This window comes from Scyliorhinus torazame, chromosome 3 (genome assembly GCF_047496885.1).
Source record: "Scyliorhinus torazame isolate Kashiwa2021f chromosome 3, sScyTor2.1, whole genome shotgun sequence".
Lineage (NCBI taxonomy): Eukaryota > Metazoa > Chordata > Chondrichthyes > Carcharhiniformes > Scyliorhinidae > Scyliorhinus > Scyliorhinus torazame.
This window is the reverse complement of record NC_092709.1, coordinates 86,372,474-86,394,902: the sequence shown is the minus strand read 5'-3', so window position 1 is coordinate 86,394,902 and position 22,429 is coordinate 86,372,474. Positions and strand designations below refer to the sequence as shown.

At 46.6% G+C, this 22,429-nt stretch overlaps 1 protein-coding gene across 1 annotated transcript in view; it reads right to left on the bottom strand.

The window, feature by feature from the left end:
* Positions 1 to 22,429, bottom strand: part of LOC140408558 (testican-3-like) — a 959,832-nt gene that overhangs the window by 5,674 nt on the left and 931,729 nt on the right. The window contains exons 10-11 of the mRNA XM_072495933.1: positions 7,763 to 7,825; positions 3,615 to 3,752 (exon numbers count right to left, since the gene is read on the bottom strand). Of these exons, the coding sequence (XP_072352034.1) occupies positions 3,615 to 3,752; positions 7,763 to 7,825 (201 nt within the window). The remainder of the gene's footprint in view (positions 1 to 3,614; positions 3,753 to 7,762; positions 7,826 to 22,429) is intronic.

Here is a 22,429-nt window from a genome sequence, read left to right as displayed (position 1 = left end):
TGAAATGAAAATCGCTTATTGTCACAAGTAGGCTTCAAATTAAGTTACTGTGAAAAGCCCCTGGTCGCCACATTCCGGCGCCTGTTCAGAGAGGCTGGTACGGGAATTGAACCGTGCTGCTGGCCTGCCTTGGTCTGCTTTCAAAGCCAGCGATTTAGCCCTGTGCTAAACCAAACCCTGGTTAGTGCATAAAATAAAAGAGAGAGATATGTAATATTTTGGTCACAACATTTGAGCAGACGTTTACAGAGACAATTACTGAAAGTAAAGATTGACAGAAAACATAGGAGAAGGAAGCAGTGGAGAAAAAGGATGATGGATATAATGGATAGGATGCAGTTGACCTACGTGGAATGTTTAAGGGGAGCACAGGGCAGACAGGGGTGGCGATCCATTGCAATCAATCTTCTGGGACGAAGGTGACACTAACAAACAGCAGATTTATGCTGTTGCAAGTGATGCTCAAGCAATGTGAAATGAGTACTGGTGAACGGTAAAGACGCAAAACTGAAGAAACCCTGCCATAGATCACAAGTAGATTTATGTTGAAGAAAATGAAGATGTTATGGCTCACATAACTATTTATTCACTGCATTATATGCATATTTAAATCAGAATCTCTGGTTACCTCTCTGAGAATAGTATTTTTCATTCATCCAGAATGTAAAATCACTTTGTCATTGTTGCATATGATATTAGTTGCGAGCTCTGTGGTGTGTTTTGGTGAATTTACAATTCCACAGCAATCTAATGGGCTGTAAAGTGCTGTGTGTTCCTGGAGCCATGCACACTTAACTCTGCTGAAACAGTCAATTAATCTTTTTACAAGCCTTAACATACAGAATATTTGAACAAACTGCACTCCAGATCACATTAATCTAGATTTTGGTTTCCATTGCATTTTTTCAGCTAAGTTTCATATTTCTTTGACATTCTCCAAAATAAATTATGCAACTAAGGTGCAACTCAAAGGAATTTTGACAGAAACATACATCAATGAATAAAAGTAGAATTATTTTTTGTAATTTGCAGTATTCAAAACAATTTTGTAAAACTAGGGAGTGAATAATACAGTTGCACGCCGGCAGAGGGTTTTGGACCCATATGTTGGCAACTTTTCGATGTCTGGGTCTGCTGTTGGCGCACGTCCGATAATACGGTAATTGCAGTAAATTAGTGGCAAGGGCGGTTACAGACCAGCATCCCACCCAATGAGTGTTGGAAGGCGGGCTATCCGGTCTCTGAGGTGGTATGACGTGACTTGGAACGAGGTAACGGCCAACACTTTAAAGGGCCCCCTGGCACGGGACAGTGTCAGGTGATCCATCAGATGATCAATCGACAAATCTAGTGAAGGTTTGTACATTTTCCAGTCTGGCCAGGTAAGTCAATGTAAATTTAAACTGATCTCTGCAAACTGTGTCAATCTTCATAGGTGGCAGACATTTATTTAAAAAATCAACATGCCTCCCACCTTTTGACATTGAGGAGTTGTACATTTATTACATGTTTCCAAGCATAAATGTCTGCACCATCAAAGTGAGGAGCGAGGCGTTCTAGAAGGGCAAAGCTGCCCCCAGATTCAGTGAGGCTGCTCTTGGTGCCCTCTTGCGTGCGGCATATGATCAGCGTGGTCGCCTCATGCCGAGCGCTGGGAAAATGGGGGCCAACAGCTCACAAAACCTCTTCTGCAGCAGTGGCAATACAGACAACAGAAACCTTTGACATATTAAGGTGTTACGCCTATCCACTTGATTATAGCGAGGGCCATCGGTAGGAGTAATACTCTTGTCCCTCCTCGTCATCAGCCTTGTGTTCATTGAGTTGGCTGCCATGTGGGGTGTTCTCATCCTTCAGGGCATATGAACTTTGGACGGCAATGTTATGGAGTGTACAGTAAACCTTGACCATCAGAGACACATGTGAAGGGGAGTAATGTAATGCATCTCCAAATCTCTCCAGGCATAGGAATCACATCTTTAGGAGAGCGATGATCTGCTCCACTATGACCCGGATGGTGGCGTAACTTTTATTGTACCTCCTCTCTGCATCAGGTCTGGGTTTCATCCATTTCACCTTGGACATCCTGTGTGAAGGAGATGTAATTCCCAGCCCTTCAGAATATTGCATTTGCGAACACTTTGATGAAATGGTGTGTAACAGGTTGTGTGATGCCGCTAAGGTCGCCACAGGCTGCCCGAGTCATGGATGTTTACAGCATGGAAACAGGCCCTTTGGCCCAGCTTGTCCATGCCGCCCAGTTTCTATCATTAAGTTAGTCCCACTTGCTCGCATTTGGCCCATATCTCTCAATACCTGCCTGGAGTGAGCATGGTCCAAAAAATTAAAGCGCCACTGTCACCTTCAATGAACCTGGCATTGGGTACCTCCCAAGGCAACTGGATGTGATCCCCTGCGAGCATGTATCATTTCGATTCTGCACTGAGTCTCCATTCAATTGCAGCCAGCTGAATCACTGCTTGTAAACCCTTGGAGCGACACAAGTTCTTCGGCCCATCTGATGAAGGTTTCTGGCTTCTTCCTGACCATCAGGCTCTGGCGTTGCTCCTTCGCTTTCCTGAGAAACCACAATTCTACTTGCTGGAGGTTGTATCTCCAACTGAGAACACAATCCCCATCTGTCTCTGAGAGTTTGCACCCCTCACCCCTGGGTTATAGAACATACAGTGCAGAATGAGGCCATTTAGCCCATCGAGTCTGCACCGGCCCACTTTAAGCTCTCGCTTCCACCCTATCCCCGTAACCCAATAGCCCCCCCTAACCTTTTTTTTGGACACTAGGGCAATTTAGCATGTCCAATCCACCTAACCTGCAAGTCTTTGGACTGTGGGAGGAAACTGGAGTACCCGGAGGAAACCTACGCAGACTGGGGGAGAACATGCAGACTCCGCACAGACAGTGACCCAGCGGGGAATCGAACCTGGGACTCTGGCGCTGTGAAGCCACAGGTCTAACCACTGTGCTACCGTGGTGCCCCTATGGAAAGAAGTATATTCAATGAACAATCAAAAGACCCTTTTCAATAAGAGGAGATTCCTCATCCTGTGAAAAACATCCAAAATATCATCCCGCACACTCAAATGAGCAGTTCCTGCAGACAATTGAGTTTGACCTGCAAAGCTGAGAATCTGGTCTCGCCCTTAAAAAAATGGATTCTCCAACTGTCTTAAATCTCATCCTGAAAGCGTATTATTGCCTTCTGACCATATTATTGCAATGAGATGGTTAGTTAATTAGCTGAATTATCTTTTCTATAGATCTTTAAATAACCCAGGCAGGTTCTCGACTTTTTGACCCACCTGCGTACTGCTGGGGTGATGACGTCCTAAATTGCACCTGATGTCACCCCCCTAGTACATCCCGCAAAGTGGGAAACGTTTCTGATCGCGAAGCATATTATTCAGCACTAGGTCTGCTACACAGAGAACTTCTGCATTACCAAAATGGAATAATAGTTCAGTATCAGATTTTGGAAATAATGGTGGATGCTTCAATAAAGTAAACATGTGACATATAGATATTGCATGTTTTTTTTTTAAAGTAGGAGGCAAAAAATGTGAGGCTAAAAGTATTGTTTTGGTTTTTGTACGTACCACAGTCTGGTGATCCACTTGATCTAGATCCTCTCATTTCATTCCCATAGCGGTCAACGCACCAGCATTGTCCCACACTGCCATGACACTGCGTCGCTTTATAATAACCATCTTCATCACATGTTGGAAGAAAAATTCCTGAAGTAACCAAATACATGTCAATAAGTATGTATGGGAACATTGGAACTAACTTAACACACTGATTGCAGCAAAGGATAGATGTTGTGTCACTTCCACCTGCTGAAAGCAGAAATTAGCCTTGGGAACCTGGAATCACCTTGGGTGCTCTCTGGTGAAATGGTAATTCAATTATGAACCAAATAAATTTCAAGACACTTGTGGTGAGAGGTTGCTGAAAACATTCCTTCACGTTTTACTGTCTAGAGCACTTAAAGAATCTGTGATCAGTTTTCTTTTCAATGTGTATTTCAGTGTTACTTACGGATACAAAAGATAATAATTATCATCAGGTTCACTCGCATTCTGGCAGGAACTCCAGAATTCGTACCTTGCCATGGCCAGTGAAAGCCGGGAGACCCTGCTCCCGGGATCTACCCGGCTCTCAACACCTCGCGAGATTCAACTCAATCTCGCCAGATTTTGCAAGGGAATCCTGCCCACAATGGGCGGGATCAGTTTTTGGCAAATCTGCCTATTATAATAATAATAATAATCTTTACTGTGACAAGTAGCTTACATTAACACTGCAATGAAATTATTGTGAAAATCCCCTAGTCGCCACATTCCGGTGCCTGTTCGGGTACACGGAGGAAGAATTTAGAATGTCCAAATTACCTAACAGCACATCTTTCAGGACTTGTGGGACGAAACCGGAGCACCTGTAAGAAACCCATACAGACACAGGGAGAACGTGCAGACTCCGCACAGACCGTGGCCCAAGCTGGGATTCAAACCTGGGACCCTGGCCCTGTGAAGCAACAGTGCTACCGACCAGAAAAGGAACCCCGTCGGGGTCTACTAGGCTGCATATAGTTTGTGCTGTAAATAAACATTTTTTACTGTATCTTACTGGGTGTGGACTTCCCATGTCCTATTTAAAACTCCCAATGTAATCACCAACCCCCTCCTCACAATCACCAACCCCCACCTCACCATCCCCCACCTCACCATCACCAACCCCCACCTCACCATCCCCCACCTCACCATCACCAATCACCGACCTTACAATCACCGACCTTACAATCACCGACCTTACAATCACCGACCTTACAATCACCGACCTTACAATCACCGACCTTACAATCACCGACCTTACAATCACCGACCTTACAATCACCGACCTTACAATCACCGACCTTACAATCACCGACCTTACAATCACCGACCTTACAATCACCGACCTTACAATCACCGACCTTACAATCACCGACCTTACAATCACCGACCTTACAATCACCGACCTTACAATCACCGACCTTACAATCACCGACCTTACAATCACCGACCTTACAATCACCGACCTTACAATCACCGACCTTACAATCACCGACCTTACAATCACCGACCTTACAATCACCGACCTTACAATCACCGACCTTACAATCACCGACCTTACAATCACCGACCTTACAATCACCGACCTTACAATCACCGACCTTACAATCACCGACCTTACAATCACCGACCTTACAATCACCGACCTTACAATCACCGACCTTACAATCACCGACCTTACAATCACCGACCTTACAATCACCGACCTTACAATCACCGACCTTACAATCACCGACCTTACAATCACCGACCTTACAATCACCGACCTTACAATCACCGACCTTACAATCACCGACCTTACAATCACCGACCTTACAATCACCGACCTTACAATCACCGACCTTACAATCACCGACCTTACAATCACCGACCTTACAATCACCGACCTTACAATCACCGACCTTACAATCACCGACCTTACAATCACCGACCTTACAATCACCGACCTTACAATCACCGACCTTACAATCACCGACCTTACAATCACCGACCTTACAATCACCGACCTTACAATCACCGACCTTACAATCACCGACACTCCACCTTACCACCGTATAATCATCAACACCTTCCTTATAATCACCAACACCTTCCTTATAATCACCGACACCCCACCTTATAATCATCAACACCCTCCTTATAATCACCAACACTCTCCTTATAATCATCAACACTCTCCTTATGAGCACCGACACCTTCCTCATAATCACCTACACCCCACCTTATAATCATCAACACCCTCCTTATAATCACCAATACCCCACCTTATAATCACCAACACCCATCTTATAATCACCAATACTTTGCTGGTAATCACCAACACCCCACCTTATAATCACACACACCCTCCTTATAAACACCAACATCCCACCTTAACAATCAGCAACACCCTTCTTATAATTCGCCAACACCCCCATATAATCACCAACACACCCTTATAATCACGAACACCTCCCCACCAACACCCTCCTTATAATCACCAAAACCCTCCTTATAATCACCAATATCCCACCTTAAGAATCAGCAACACCCTTCTTATAATTCGCCAACACCCCCATATAATCACCAACACACCATTGTAATCACGAACACCTCCCTTATAATCACCAACACCCTCGTTATAATCACCAACACCCTCGTTATAATCACCAACACCCTCCTTATAATCACCAACTCCCCCCTTATAATCACCAACACCCCCCTTATAATCACCAACACCCCCCTTATAATCACCAACACCCCCTTACAATCACCCCCCCCCTTATAATCATCAACCCCCCCCCCCATATAATCACCACCCTTATAATCATCAACACCCCCTTATAATCACCAACCCCACCCCCCCCCCTTATAATCATCAAGATAGATTTGTAAATTAGGTCAGAGATTTTGAATTTGGTAGCCCTGTGGTGAGTACTGCTGCTTCGCAGCACCAGTGTTCCAGATTCAATTCCTGCCTTTGGTAACTGCGTGTAATTTGCAAGTTCTTTCCATGTCTGCATGGGCTTACTCTGGGTGCTCCAGTTTCCTCCCACAGTCCAAAGATGTGCAGGTAAAGATGGTTCAGTCAAGCTAAATTTCCCCCTCATCTCCAGGCATGTGCAGGTTAGGATACGGGGTTGGGCAGGTGGATGGGGGGAGTGGACCTGGGTAGGGTGCTCTTTTGGAGAGTCCGTGCAGACTCGATGGGCTGAATGGTTTCCTTCTGCAGTGTAAGGATTCTATGATGAGCATGAAAACGTATGTTTTGTTGGTACTATTCTACTGCTGTTAATTTATCTTTTGACCTCAGTACTACTATTAGTACCAATCGATTTCTCAATGACAATTTTTCCAACTGTTATGTATGGAAGTAATGGATAGGATGCATGGTTACAAGTCAGGTTGCATGAACCATATCCCATGCCTAACCAACACACAACCGGTGTCATCTAGGAAGAGGAACCTTCTCATGTATTAATCTTTTAAAACAGGGATTGGTCACTTCTCTCTGCAGGTGAGGGTATGAAGTGGATGCATGAATAGTTGGGAACAGAACACTGTTCATGTAGCCTGTCTTGCCTAGCATCCCTAGAAAGCCCATATTTGTCTTCCATGTATGCCACCGTGACTGGTCCCACCCTCTGAAAACAGCATCTGGATGCCAAGTGAATTCCCAACAGCCATCAGATTATATTGCTACAATCAGTATTCATCAGCTATATAACTCAATATTTTAAAATATTGCTGAATTAGAAAAATTTATCGTTGATGCTACACAAGCAACTGTTGTGTTATTATGGTGTACAAATTGACAAATAAATAAAATCCAGCAAATATTTCTTCTAAATGTTAACATAAAAATACATATGAAACAATCATACTAATATGCATGCCACAATACTTAATAGTTAAATAAATGCACAATGCAACCATTTAAAATCTGTAGCAAATAACTAACATTGTGTTTTTATTTTAGCTTTTCTGACAAGCATAAATGCATTTTCTGATCAATATATTTGAAAAGACAAAAATATTAAACATACCCTCTACAATTGGTAAATTATCCCAAGAAATGTTGTTGGTTCATTTGATTTCACATTATTTCCATTGTTTGAATTAAAGCTTATTCAAAAGAATAATTTAGAGCTCACCAAGCAGTTTCTTTCCCCGTTGCTGTCTTTGAATATTGCTCAGTTCCATCTGACAGGGTGGGTCTGAAATGAATTCAACATGTTATCCAAAAAGGGTTCCAGATGATAAAAGATAAAAGTGCTCAGCTGCATTCATCAGGCATGTATGATGTAAAACTTCCAAAGGATTTTACACTTCCTGATTATTCTGCACTGCAGTAAAATTAACATACTTGTTTACAAAATGAAAACCTGAGATGATGGTGTGATTTTGTACAGATCAAGATTTTTCTACAATTACGACATTCGCAGAGTATTTGACCTTGGTGGAACTAATTAGATGGACATAATGTAGGAAAATGTGATTGCATGAAGCAGCACTATGCAGACTGGGTCGATTACCCAGGGACATACAGCACGGTGGGCCATGACCGATACACATTTCCCCATTGATGTCATTGAGGAAGCCCGCATGGTCCATGCATGTTCCTCATTGATACAATTGAGAAACCATGGACAGGCTGTACATTAACGATAACTATTAATGGGGAAATGTGTGCTGCTCCCTCACCCACTTCCACCCATGAAGTGGAATCTGAATGCTGCCACAGGGGCTCCTCAGAAACACAGGTTAGCTTATCAACCTACTTTACCAAAATTTGGTTGGCCTTGACATTTGAGAATCTTTATCTGAACTCCAGCCTGGACTCCCAAATAGGACTGTCAAGGTATGTATTCTGAGATCAGGTGTACATGCACTTAATGTACACCAAGTCGTAACTGGGGACCTGGAAATGGAAACCACCCCAGCTGAGGGAGTTCTGTCTCTGGATCAGTCCCCTTATATTGATAGAATGGTAAGGCAGGCACTTCACAATGCCAATAGAAAATACTTTGCAAGGTTAGGATTTGGTGTATATAGGTCCCAATCAGTCTGACGCATCTCCACTGAACACACATTGGCAGATTTATGGAACATATATGCAGTTTCAGAACCTGTGGGGGGATTTTCCAGATCTGCTGTGCCTGACACAAATCCCGCTATGTCGGGAAAATACTGGGAGATACCGGAAACTGGATTTGCGGCAGGCGCCAAATATTTCACGATGTTGCCGGGCCGTTCCAGCAGACATATTCAGGTTAACGCCCAGTCATTAAGTGTGTTCAAGGCAAGGGGCGGCACGGTGGCGCAGTGGTTCGCACTGCTGCCTCACAGCGCCAAGGACTCAGGTTCGATCCTGGCCCCGGGCCACTGTCTGTGTGGATGTGATAAAGCCAGGGGAGTCCAACGATCTTCTTAAAAGTCCTTTATTTCAGCAACAGCATCATTCCCGTACCAGCCTCTCCGAACAGGCGGCGGAATGTGGCGACTAGGGGCGTTTCACAGTAATTTCATTTGAAGTCTACTTGTGACAATAAGCAATTTTCATTTCATTTCATTCATACATGCACAGGGCCCGGTTACCTTTCACCGGGTCCTCATTCCTTTTTAGTTGGCTCTACAGTTGCCTGCCTTTTATGCTAGTGCTGGGTTAACTCAGTCCAACTGAGCACGGGGAACAATCATCCCCAGCTGGATGAGTCCTGTGCAGGTTACTCCAGGTTATTACACCCCTCCCCGCCAAAGTCCAAAAGCCCCTCGCAAGGACAACCATTGAGGAGGAGGAGAGGATAGGAGAGGACTAAACCGGTGCAAACTCCACAGTGGCCAGACAACAAACCTAAAAGAAAATTGGTTTGGATAAGGTGCCACCGAATGGGGAAGCAGGACGGGCAGGTATGTACTCCACCAAGCATTACCTCTGGCCCAACACCCTCACCAGCCACACGGGGTGAAGCTGCCAACAGTCGAACCTGGGGACGGCGTGCACCACGACATTGGACCCATCAACCCTGGGGCCCAATCGGTGTGGCATGTCTTCAGCCACAGAGGGTACAGGTGGGGGAAAACCTCGGACAACGTCCACCTCAACGTCCCGTAACATCCAAACGTCCCTTAATTTAAAAAAAATAAAAATCGGGCACTCTAAATTCTACCTAAAAATAAAGCATCTACCAAAATGCCCAGGGAGCCATCGCCCCGACATTCTTACAGTACCTCTACACAGGCAAATAAACATACAGCTCAAATTTTTAAAAAACAGCAGGGCTCCGTGCAAGCTGCCACAGGACCAGAAGTCACATCAACACTCAACACCAGAGTCTCTAGGCACAAAACCTGCAGTCGTACAATAACTGTCAGCTCACAGGCAAAACATCACTGTTGCAAATCTCACAGTCTAAGCAGCCGCAGAACAGTCTTCCAAACACAACTCCGCACTCACGACCACAATGATGTTCCAAAACGGTGGCGGCAACTCGAGAACAGACTCCCCGGTGGACCACTCTGCCAGCATCAGGAAACAACAGCAGACAGAGACGAACAAAACGCTTCGCAACCCACACCGGACGTCGCTCAGAAGATACCGCATCCTGTACTGCCAGACACGTCAGACTTCAGATCACTCCCAGCAGACATACTTCACAAGCAGGCGGTAAAAAAAAACTTGACCCTCGACCCGGCACTCGCCTTCCATGACATTACAGGCTCTGGAAAACAAAAACGCCACAGAAACAAACTCTATACCGTAGTCCACTCTTTTAAAAAGAAACAATTCCGGGAAAGTAGCTCAGCCGAACTAACAGCACGCCGACAGCTCCAATTCATCATCTTCGCCAATCAGAGTCCAACGAGCTTCTTAAGGACTTAAAAGTCCTTTATTTCAGCAACAGCATCATACATGCACAGGGCCCAGTTCCCTTTCACCGGGTCCTCATTCCTTTTTATCTGGCTCTACAGGTGCCTGCCTTTTATGCTCGTGCTGGGTTAACTCAGTCCAATTGAGCACGGGGAACAATCATCCCCAGCTGGATGAGTCCTGTGCAGGTTACGCCAGGTTATTACAGTGGAGTTTGCACATTCTCGCTGTGTCAGCGTGGGCCTCACCCCCATAACCCAAAGATGTGCAGGGTAGGTAAATCGGCCACACTAAATTGCCCCTTTATTGGGAAAAAAGAACTGGGTACTCTAAATGTATAAAAAAAGGTATGTTCAAGGCTGAGATAGACAGAGTTTTAGTCAGTAAGGGACTCGAGAGTTATGGGGATAAAGCGAGAAAGTGGAATTGAGGATTATATCAGATCAGCCGTGATCTCATTGAATGGTGAAGCAGACTCGATGGGCTGAATGGCCTACTTCTGGTCCTGCATCTGAAGCAAGATTGTAAAGCATACATTCTAAAACTGACACACTTTTCATTTGCATTGAAGGGCTTGCTAACTAATTTTCTAAATCATGATAACAGAAGAATTGTCTAAATATTTCAATTTGTCCAGGTTGACTCTACTGAGTACTGATTGACCGTCCAAAATTTCCAAGTGGTTTTAGGGGCAAAAACCCTTTTGATGTATTTTTGAATTTTGTGCTCCTCTCCGTTAATTCTTTGCTCAAATTCACCATATTATAAGACAGGTTTTTATTTCTTCACATGAAGTACCTGTGAAGACCTGACAGAATGAAATGAAAATACTGTGAAGCAGCACCACAATGCTTATAAAGTGCTTATAAAGCATTAGCTCTATTTGGGCAAAACCAATTTGTAAGATAAATATATAACACATGAAAGAACTCGCAACTTGAAGAGGTGAGTAAGCAACAGATGCTATTGCTCATTTCTAGCTAAAATGTTTACAAATTTAATAACTACACTCAAAAAGTTAGATAAGAAACAAACATCAGCATCATTAAATTGTTTATTATGCTGTGGAAAACAAATTCAAGTCTCTATATAGATATGATTTAAGGAATATTTTGATTGAAACTCTATGAATCAAATAGATCTGCACTTTGCTTTCTGATCAAATCTCACAGAAACAAAATCAGCTCAATATACATTTTTAATGTGCTTTTGTGAACAATAATATTAAAAAAGAGGTTTTATTACTTCCCATGCTGCCATGAGAATTTCTTTAGATTTTTTATCACTGTTTTTTGCCAGACATTTAATATAGTTTCAGAAATTGTGGTTTATACGCAGATCCGAACCTGGAACTCAGATCTGGGCATGCGCAGACACCAGTTCTTCTGATGAACTGTGGCACTTACTCTGTGGACAAGGTGACAGCAATACCACCATTGCTCTGTCAACTTTGGGCACAACCTCTTCGCTCGGGTTTTTCTCACAAAAACATATTTAGCTGTAACACGGTGACAGGAACTGGAACAGTGCTGAACTGACGAATTGTAATAGAGGTGATATTTTTTTTAATTAAAAATATTATTTGAATGGTGCTGCATTGGGTTAAAAACATTGATCTTTCACCTCCAGGGCACCTCCAAGCAACTCTGTGGTCCGGTTAAAGGTTCTTTCTCTGTTGACTCTAAAGATCAAATGAGAAATGAGATTATCCAGGATAAGGGATGGATTTTGATAAGGGAAGAGCTGCTGTGCTCAACGATACCAGAGTCTCAGGTGGCAAGAGTTATAGTAAAGAAATCAAAGGGGAGATTTTCCTGGGTCTTCACTCAAGTTAATGAACCTCATGCTTGCAGCATGAGTGGAGTAACTGTGTAGGTTGGAGTGCACACCTCCAAAGAAACCTGTCTGATTTTCCTTTCATAAATTTCAAAGGAAGGGAAATGTGCTCCATTGCTGCGTTTCATTGTGCACAGGCAATTCGGTGCCCCTGGAAAGTAGCTCAAAAAAATGCCTCCTTGGAATGGAATCAATTTAAAATGGATCATTTTTCTCCTATGTGCATGACTTGAATTTGATTGCACGTAGTGAAAATCAGATCAGTTCAATGCTGCCTAATGAAGTTCCAGTGGATGATCCATCTTGGCCTCTTCCTGAGGTCCCCTGCATCACAGATGTCAGTTTTCAGCCAATTTGATTCACTCCACGTGATATCGAGAAATGGCTGAAGGCACTGATGGTGTAAAGGCTATGGAGACTGACAATATTCCAGCAATAAATTTGTATGCGAGAACAAGTCGCACACATGGCCAAGCTGTTCCAGTACAGATACAAGACTAGATTCTATCTGGCAATGTGTAAAACTGCCCAAATATGCCCTGTCCACAAAAAGCAGGACAAATCTAACATGGCCAATTACCGTCCCATCAGTCGACTCTCTATTCTCAGCAAAGTGATGGAAGGTGTTGTCAACAGAGTTATCAAGTGGTACTTACTCAGCAATAATCCATTCAGTGACACTCAGTTTGAGTTCCAGCAGGACAAAGCTTGATCACAACCCCATCCACCAACTTCAACATTTATTCCCTACACCAATGAAACACAGTTCCTAACCTCATTACATCCTTGGTCCAAACATGGCTAAATGCTGAACTTAAGAGGAGGTGAGCATAACTGCCCTTGATTTAAAGTAGCCTTTGACTAACGGGGCAAGGAGCTGTAGGAAAATTGGATCCAATGGGAATCAGGGGACAAATTCTCCACTGGTTGGAGTCACACTAGCACAAAGTAAGATGGCTGTGGTTGTTGGAGCTCAATCATCTGAGTCCCATGCCATTGATGCAGTAGTTCTCCAGGGTAGTGTCCTAGGTCCAACAATCTTCAGTTGCTTCATCAATTACCTTCTCTCCATCACAAGGTCAGAAGTGGGGATGTTCGCTGATGATTGCATGATGTGGCACAATGTTCAGTACCATTCGCGACTCATCAGATACCAAAACAATCTGTGTCCATATGTAATAAGTTCTGGACAACATTCGGGCTTGAGCTGATTAGCTGTAAGTTACATTTGCACCACATACGTGTCAGGCGATAACCATCGCCAGCAAAAGGGAATCTAATCATCTCCCCATCGCATTCAGTGGCATTATCTTCGCTGAATCCCATCAACATACTGGGAGTTACCTTTGACCAGGAACTGGACTGTACTAGCCATATAAATACTGCGGCTACAAGAGCAGGTCAGGGGCTAGGGACGCGATCTACTGCCCGTGTTGCGCCCGAAAGGCAGCGCGGCCAGTAGATGTGGGAGATCCCACTTCCGGGATCTACCCGGCTCACCACGCCACCCGAGATCCAACATGATTTCGTAAGACGTTGCAATCTCAATTGTGGGCGGGATCACTATTTTGCAAATCTACATGTTAGATTGAGCCAGCTAGTCTCACTCTAATATGCTCTTCCATGATCTATCCGAAGCCAGTGCTGGTCTCCACAAATGGGGACCAGAGGGAACGGCACTTAAGGGGGTATCCCAGGGAATCGGAGACCCCAGGTGCTTGCCCCTTGGGCAGGGTGGCACCCTGGTACTTCTGGTGCCAGCTGGGCACCCTGGCACTGGCAGTGCCACCTGGCACTGCTAAGGTGCCAAAGTGGCACCACCAACTGGCAAAGGCACTGCCAGCCTGGCAGTGCCCAGCTGGCATTTTTGCTGTGATGGGAATCAGGCCCAAGGGTGCCATGCATGGGGTGTGGGTGGGACCGAGAACCTTCTTGTTGAGGCTTTGTGGGGAGGGACGTTGGCAATCATGTCAATGAGGGGGGGGTCATTGAGAGATTGAGACACCATTTAAAAATGACGTCCCAATGTTCTGCACTGAGGAGTTCCGGCGAGCAGAACAGGACTAAGTGTGGCCTCGGTGGGGGGATTCCCCGCTGAGGCCGTAAATAGAACCAGAGTTCCGGTAGATACCGGCTAAATGCACTTGTTAGGGAACTCTGGTCCCATTTTGTTAGATTACACCTGAGGAACCCTGTGGCAAGTATCTCATCCCTCTCTATTCCCTCAAATCCTGTCTATCATCTACAAGGCACTAGTCAAGAGTTGGATGGAATATTCTCCACTTTCCTGGATGTGTACACCTCAATAAAGCTCAAGAAACTCAACATTATTCAGGTCAAAGCTTCATCACCACCCATCCACCACCTTCATCATTTATTCCCTTCAGCTGTGACACACAGTGGTCACAAATGTGTATAATGAACAAAATGCACTGCTGCATCTCACTAACGCTCTTTCAATAGCATCATCAAAATGCACAACCTCTATCACTTCCAAGGACAATAACAGCAAATGCTTGGGAACACCACCACCTGCAAGTTCCCCTCAAGTCACTTATCATCCTGAATTGGAACTATATCACTGTTCCTTCAATGTCGATGGAGGAAAATTCTGGAACACCCGTTCTAACATCACTTGGATGCACCAACACTGCATGCACTACAGTTGTTCAAGATGGTGGTTAAACACCAGTTTGCCAAGGGTAATTAGGGATGGGCAATAAATGCTGGCCACGCAAGTGATGCTCACTTTCTGTGAAAAGATTTTTTTTAAAACTAGAATTCTTTTCATCTATCTCTCAATCAGAACATAAGAACATAAGAACTAGGAACAGGAGTAGGCCACCTGGCCCCTCGAGCCTGCTCCGCCATTTAATGAGATCATGGCTGATCTTTGTGGACTCAGCTCCACTTTCCGGCCCTTACACCATATCCCCGAATCCCTTTATTCTTTAGAAAGGCATCTATCTTTTTCTTAAAAACGTTTAAAGAAGGAGCCTCGACTGCTTCACTGGGCAAGGAATTCCAGAGATTCACAACCCTTTGGGTGAAGAAGTTCCTCCTACACTCCGTCCTAAATCTACCTCCCCTTATTTTGAGGCTATGCCCCCTAGTTCTGCTTTCCCCGACCAGTGGAAACAACCTGCCCACATCTATCCTATCTATTCCCTTCATAATTTAATATGTCTCAATAAGATCCCCCCGCATCCTTCTAAACTCCAATGAGTACAGTCCCAGTCTACTCAACCTCTCGTCATAATCTAATCCCCTCAACTCTGGGATCAACCTAGTGAATCTCCTCTGCACTCCCTCCAGTGCCAATATGTCCTTTCTCAGGTAAGGAGACCAAAACTGAACACAATACTCCAGATGCGGCCTCACCAACACCCTATACAATTGCAGCATAACCTCACTAGTCTTGAACTCCATCCCTCTAGCAATGAAAGACAAAACTCGATTAGCCTTCTTAATCACCTGTTGCACCTGCACACCAACTTTTTGCGACTCGTGCACCAGCACACCCAGGTCCCTCTGCACAGCAGCATGTTTTAACATCTTACCGTTTAAATAATAATCCATTCTGCTGTTATTCCTCCCAAAATGGATAGTCTCACACTTGGCAACATTGAATTCAATGATCTTCAACGGAAGCAATGAGTTTATTCAGTATCAGTTATTTGTATTCTGATCATTCTGTTTACTCCTTTGGATTTCTCATTCAAGAATCCAAGCTTTTTGACTCACGTTCAGGAGGTGAATGCATGCACATGAATTATGCAAAATGTTGGTGGCACACTTGGGGTCACTTAATTATTCGGTGTCTTAATTCCTTACTTAAGTGGGACAATCTTGGAAGTAATTTTTCTTTTAGAGTACTTAGTAATTATTAAATTAAGGATCTCATAATCTTAAAATACCTTAATTGATAGTAAATTTGTGGCCAGCTGGTTGAAAAAAAAGCACAAAAGCTGCGTTATTTTTACGAAGCTGCTTTAATGAAATTGGAACTCTTTCAATAAACATTAATGTGCTGTACTTAAAAAAATAGAATGTTGAGGAGCAATTATCTTGACAGATCATCTTTACCCTTGCATATCCCACAAAGTTATTTTCTTTCATTTAAACCCATTAGTTTCAAAGGTACTCTCATTTATAAAAGTCCAACAGTGAACACTGTAAACATCCATTCTGGCATTGACTAAACTCCAGACTGATCAAAATGTCATAGACCATTTCTCCACATAGAATCATTCGAGGCAGTAACTTTTATTATCAGCGTTCAGCATTACCATCGCCGAGTGACGGGAAGTTCAATTTTAAAGACACCTCTGATCAATCACCAGGCAATTGATTGTACTCCCATAGCACTGAATGCCCTCATTTTTAATTTACACAAAGACACTGGGTGAAATCCTCTGCCTTGCGACACTGCAAATACAAGCCGCGATCGGGCAGAGAATCGGGCGTCCAGCCAAAATAAAGATCCGGGCCCAGCGCCGATTTGGGCACCATTTTCCAGTCCCTTGATGGTGGAAATAATGAGGTTTGCATCCCATGCCGATGGCAAAATGTTAAACCGGCATTTTCATGCATTCAAATGTGATTAGGGGTTGTACACAGTACACTCCACCCTTCCGCGATGCTCCGCTCTGTCGTATTGGGTGTTCCGATGCACAAATGATCCACGGCTGTAGATGGTACAACTCTGTTTTATTGTCTTAAACAACGACAACTACTAACTGCTGGCTTAGGTTCGTGCTTCACCAGCTAACCTGTGGACCCAGCCCGATCACTATCTTGATGAGGCACTCAGCACATGGTCTATGTCTGAGTGGCACGCTGTGAGCTCTGAGCTATCTCCTGGTAGAATGAGCGGGAACTGTGGTGTTCCCTGTTTTATAGTGCGTGTGCTCTCACTGGTGATTGGCTGCGATGTTATGTGTGTGCTGGATGGTCCAACTACCTGTCCATCAGTGTGTGTGTGATTGCACCATAATATGCTGATGTGGATATCATGACATCCCCCCCTTTCACAAGGATATGTGCCGACATGCTAATAAATAGAAATGTGTACTGAGTGCATCTGAGTATGTGTGTGCAATATTTACAACATGTACATGAGGCTAAACTATATACATAGGAAGGTGTCAGGTGCAACAGAACAACGAGGTTGTACCAATAACAGAACAAATGCAATCAGCAAACAACGGGAGAAAACTTCTGGAACAATAAACGACAAGAGAGAAACATGTTAACAGTACTGTAAAACAATTCAGTGAGTCCAATGTGCTAACAGGCTCATAAGTCAAGTCTCTCAGGTGGGCGACGAATTCGGATTGACCGCCTCAAGGAATTGTCAGGATCCACCGGCTGAGGAATGGGCCTGGCCACGGGCGAGAGAGGAAGAGGCAAAGTGGCAGGAAGCTCAACGAAGTCGACATCAGGGACAACAGGAGGGCGTGGTACCGGTGTATGATCTCGTAGCGAGCGCGGAACCAGACGAAGGGCCCGCCGATTACGGCGGCGAATGGAGCCAACAGGCATGCGAACCAGGAATGAGCAGGGAGCCACGTGGCGGAGAACTTCGGCGGTTGCCGACCAGCCACCCTCCGGTAGGTGTATGTGTACTTTGTCTCCAGGCGTCAGGGCAGGAAGATCAGTCGCCTGAGCATCATGTGCCACCTTCTGCTGAATACGCTGTTGTTGCATCCTTCGCAGTACTAGAGCGTGGTCGGGTTCAGGAACATGAATAGACGGCACAGTGGTCCTGAGGGTGTGACCCATCAACAGCTGGGCTGGCGAGAGGCCCGTGGACAGTGGGGCCGAGCGATAGGCCAGCAGGGCTGAACAGAAGTCAGATCCGGCATCAGCAGCCTTGCAGAGGAGCCGCTTCACAATGTGGACGCCCTTTTCCGCCTTGCCATTCGACAGGGGATGCAAGGGACTGGACGTCACGTGCGTGAAGTTGTATGAAGTGGCAAAGGAAGACCATTCTTGGCTCGCAAAGCAAAGCCCATTGTCAGACATGACGGTGAGCGGAATTCCATGGCGAACAAAGGTTTCTGTGCATGCCCGGATGACAGCTGATGATGTCATGTCGTGCAGGTGTATGACCTCCGGATAATTTGAGAAGTAGTCAATCAGAATGATGTAGTCCCTGCCGAGCGCATGAAAGAGGTCCACGCCCAACTTCGCCCAGGGGGACGTGACCAACTCATGGGGCTGAAGTGTCTCAGGGGGTTGCGCCGGCTGAAACCTTTGACAGGTGGGGCAGTTGAGCACCATGTTGGCGATGTTGTCGCTGATGCCCGGCCAGTACACAGCCTCTCGAGCCCTCCGCCTACACTTTTCAACTCCGAGATGGCCTTTCATGGAGTTGTTCGAGGACAAGCCGGTGCAAGCTGTTTGGAATCACGATCCGGTCCAACTTCAAGAGGACACCATCAATGACGGCCAAGTCGTCCCGGACATTGTAAAATTGTGGGCACTGCCCCTTGAGCCACCCTTACGTCATGTGGCGCATTACACGCTGTAGAAAGGGGTCAGCCGCAGTCTCATGGCGAATGTGGGCCAGACGTGCGTCAGTGGCCGGCAGATTGGCCGATGTGAAGGCTACTTGTGCGTCGACCTGACAAACGAACCCCTCCGATTCGGGCGGTGTGTCAACTGCCCTGGACAGAGCATCTGCGATGATTAGATCCTTCCCTGGGGTGTAGACAAGTTGGAAGTCGTACCTCCGGAGCTTGAGCAGAATGCGCTGGAGGCGAGGGGTCATATCGTTGAGGTCCTTCTGAATGATGCCGACCAGGGGGCGATGGTTGGTCTCCACAGTGAACTGCGGAAGACCATATACATAATCGTGAAATTTGTCGCTGCCGGTCAACAAGCCGAGGCACTCCTTTTCAATCTGCGCATAGTGCTGTTCTGTGGGGGTCATGGCCCGTGACGCATAGGCGGCCGGGGCCCGTGATTCGGTGACGTCCCGTTGCAGGAGTACCGCCCCAATGCCGGACTGGCTGGCGTCAGTTGAGATCTTTGTTTCCCGTGTGGTATCAAAAAACGCCAGTACCGGGGCGGTGGTGAGCTTTACCTTGAGCTTCTCTCATTCACTCTGGTGTGCGGGCAGCCACTGGAATTCCGTTGTCTTCTTGACCAGGTGGCGAAGAGCAGTCGTGTGTGAGGCAAGGTTAGGAATGAACTCCCCCAGGAAGTTGACCATTCCGAGAACGCACAGCACTGCCTTCTTGTCTGACGGCTGCTGCATGGCTGCGATAGCTGCCACTTTGTCGGCATCCGGCCACACACCTGACCGGGAGATGTGGTCCCCCAAAAACTTGAGCTCAATCTGGCCAAAAGAGCACTTGGCTCGGTTGAGGCGCAGGCCCTGATCTCGTATCCGTGCAAAGACACGCTGGAGATGACTGATGTGCTCCTGTGGTGTGGTGGACCAGATGATAACGTCGTCTACGTAGACGCGTACCCATTCGATGCCCTCCATCATTTGTTCCATGATGTGATGGACCACCTCGGAGGCCGGGATGATGCCGAATGGCATCCCATTGTAGCAATATCTGCCAAATGGAGTGTTGAAAGTGCACAGCTTTCTGCTGGACTGATCCAATTGAATCTTTGAGGCATCAAGCTTGGTGAATATTTTTGCCTGAGCCATTTCGCTCGTGATTTCTTCTCGTTTGGGTATGGGGTAGTGTTCCCTCATAATGTTGTGATTCAAATCTTTTGGGTAGATACAGATCCGGAGCTCGCTGGAGGGCTTCTTGACGCACACCATGGAGCTGACCCATGGTGTTGGCTCCGTGACCCGGGAAAGCACTCCTTGGTCCTGCAGCTGCTGCTTGAGGCGGCCCTTGAGTGGTGCTGGGACTCTACGAGGTGCGCGAATGACCGGGGTGGCGTCCGGTTTGAGCCGGAATCTGTACGTGTAGGGCAGTGTGCCCACGCCCTCAAAGACCTCCTGGTTGTGTGTGAGGAGTGAGTGGAGCTGCGCCCTAAAGTCTGCATCCGGGAAATCGGACGTGCCTTCTGGAGACAGAGTGTGTACCCGCTGAACGAGGTGGAGGATCTTGCACACCTGTGCGCCTAACAGAGAGTCCTTCGAGGATCCAACTAATTCAAATGACAATGTGGCTTTGTGTGAGTTGTGTGTAACCTCGAGCTGGCAGGACCCCATGGCGTTTCCATTGTAGTCAACCAGCTGACAGTGGGATGGCAGAATTGGTGGTTTAACCTTCAAGGCCTGGCAGGCTGACCATGTGAGGAGATTGGCGGAGGCACCAGTGTCCAAGCGAAATGTGATCTGTGATCGGTTGACCGTTAGGGTGGCACACCACTCATTGCCCGGATCAATGCTGTGCACTGGCAGCGGCTGGTGGTTCCGATGTGCGACATCCGGTTCTTGTGGATTACCGCAACGCGGAAGGGCTCCCTGTCTTCGGTATCGCTGGTCTGCATACTGTCAGGGTATGACTCAGTGTATGGGGGCTGAATTGCCCGCACGTCCCTGCGAGGCTGGCGGAATTGTCGAGAGTTGGCAGGTTGAGCTGCTCGACAGCAGGCAGCGTAGTGGCCCATCCTGCCACAGCGGAGGCATTGTCGCGCTTTGGCCAGACATTGCCGCTTTAAATGGGCGGAGCCACAGTTGCTGCACGTCGTGACGTCATGGCGTTCGTTGCGCCACCGTGCATGCGCGGTGCTGTCCTGCGTAGAGCGCGCCTGCGCATCACGTCCCTCTGAATCAACGTTCCCTCTTTTGGCGCCTACAAGCGCGGGAGGCCTCGGAAAGCGCGCGAAATGGCTGCCCTCGTCCGGGCCGGGAGGAGCTCAATCGACTGGACTCGCTCCGCCTCGTAGGACCCGTGCCGTGCCGTTTCGGCCGCCTGGATTTGGGAGTACCGGCTGGTCGCGTTCTCATGGAGGACGCAGGTCTCGATGGCAGTCGCTAGGGTGAGGCGCTTAATTTTGAGGAGTTGCTGGCTTAGGGTGTCCGAGATGACCTCAAAAACTATCTGATCCCGTATCATGGAGTCGGAGGTGGACTCATAGCCGCAGGACTGTGCGAGGATACGGAGGTGTGTCAAGTAAGATTGAAAAGGCTCATCCTTACCCTGCAGGTGCTGCTGGAAAAGGTACCTCTCGAAGCTCTCATTGACTTCCACGCTGAAGTGTTCCTCGAACTTTAGAAGCACCATCTTATATTTAGTCTTGTCCTCACCTTCCGCGAATGCCAGGGAGTTGTAGCTGTGGATGGCGTGTTGCCCCGCCGTGGAGAGGAGGAGGGCGATCTTCCTGGTGTCTGATGCATTCTCCCTGTCTGTGGCTTCTAGGAAGAGCTGGAAGCGCTGTTTAAACAGCTTCCAGTTGACGCCAAGATTTCCAGCGATTCGGAGCGGCTGCGGCGGGCTGATGTTTTCCATGGAGCAGGATGGCGGATTTCTGAAAGGGTGCAGGTAGGTCTCACAGTCGCTGGTTAGCTTCCACTACTGGTATCATGTCGTGTTGGGTGTTCCGATGCACAAATGATCCACGGCTGTAGATGGTACAACTCTGTTTTATTGTCTTAAACAACAACAACTACTAACTGCTGTCTTAGTTTTGTGCTTCCCACCTGTGGACCCACCCTATCACTATCTTGATGAGACACTCAGCACATGGTGTATGTCTGAGTGGCACGCTGTGAGCTCTGTGCTCTGAACTATCTCCTGGTAGAATGAGCGGGAACTGTGGTGTTCCCTGTTTTATAGTGCGTGTTCTCTCACTGGTGATTGGCTGCGATGTTGTGTATGTGTTGGTTGGTCCAACTACCTGCCCATCTGTGTGTGTGTGTGTGTGTGATTGCACCATGATATGGTGATGTGGACATCATGATATGCTCCTCTCAGGCGGAAGTCTCGCAGGTGAGAATTACTACAAGTATTTAAAAATGTGGACTGGGTGCCATGGGTGCGGAGATGGAGCGGGAGGCCAGAAAAACAATGAAAAACCATTGAAAATTGTTGGACTTGGTGGGGGATGGCTGCCCGGGCTGGGGGCCGTAGCGGGTGGTGACCTGGTGCCAAGTATATGGACTTGGGTATCCCCCTCAAGATCGGGGTGGCCT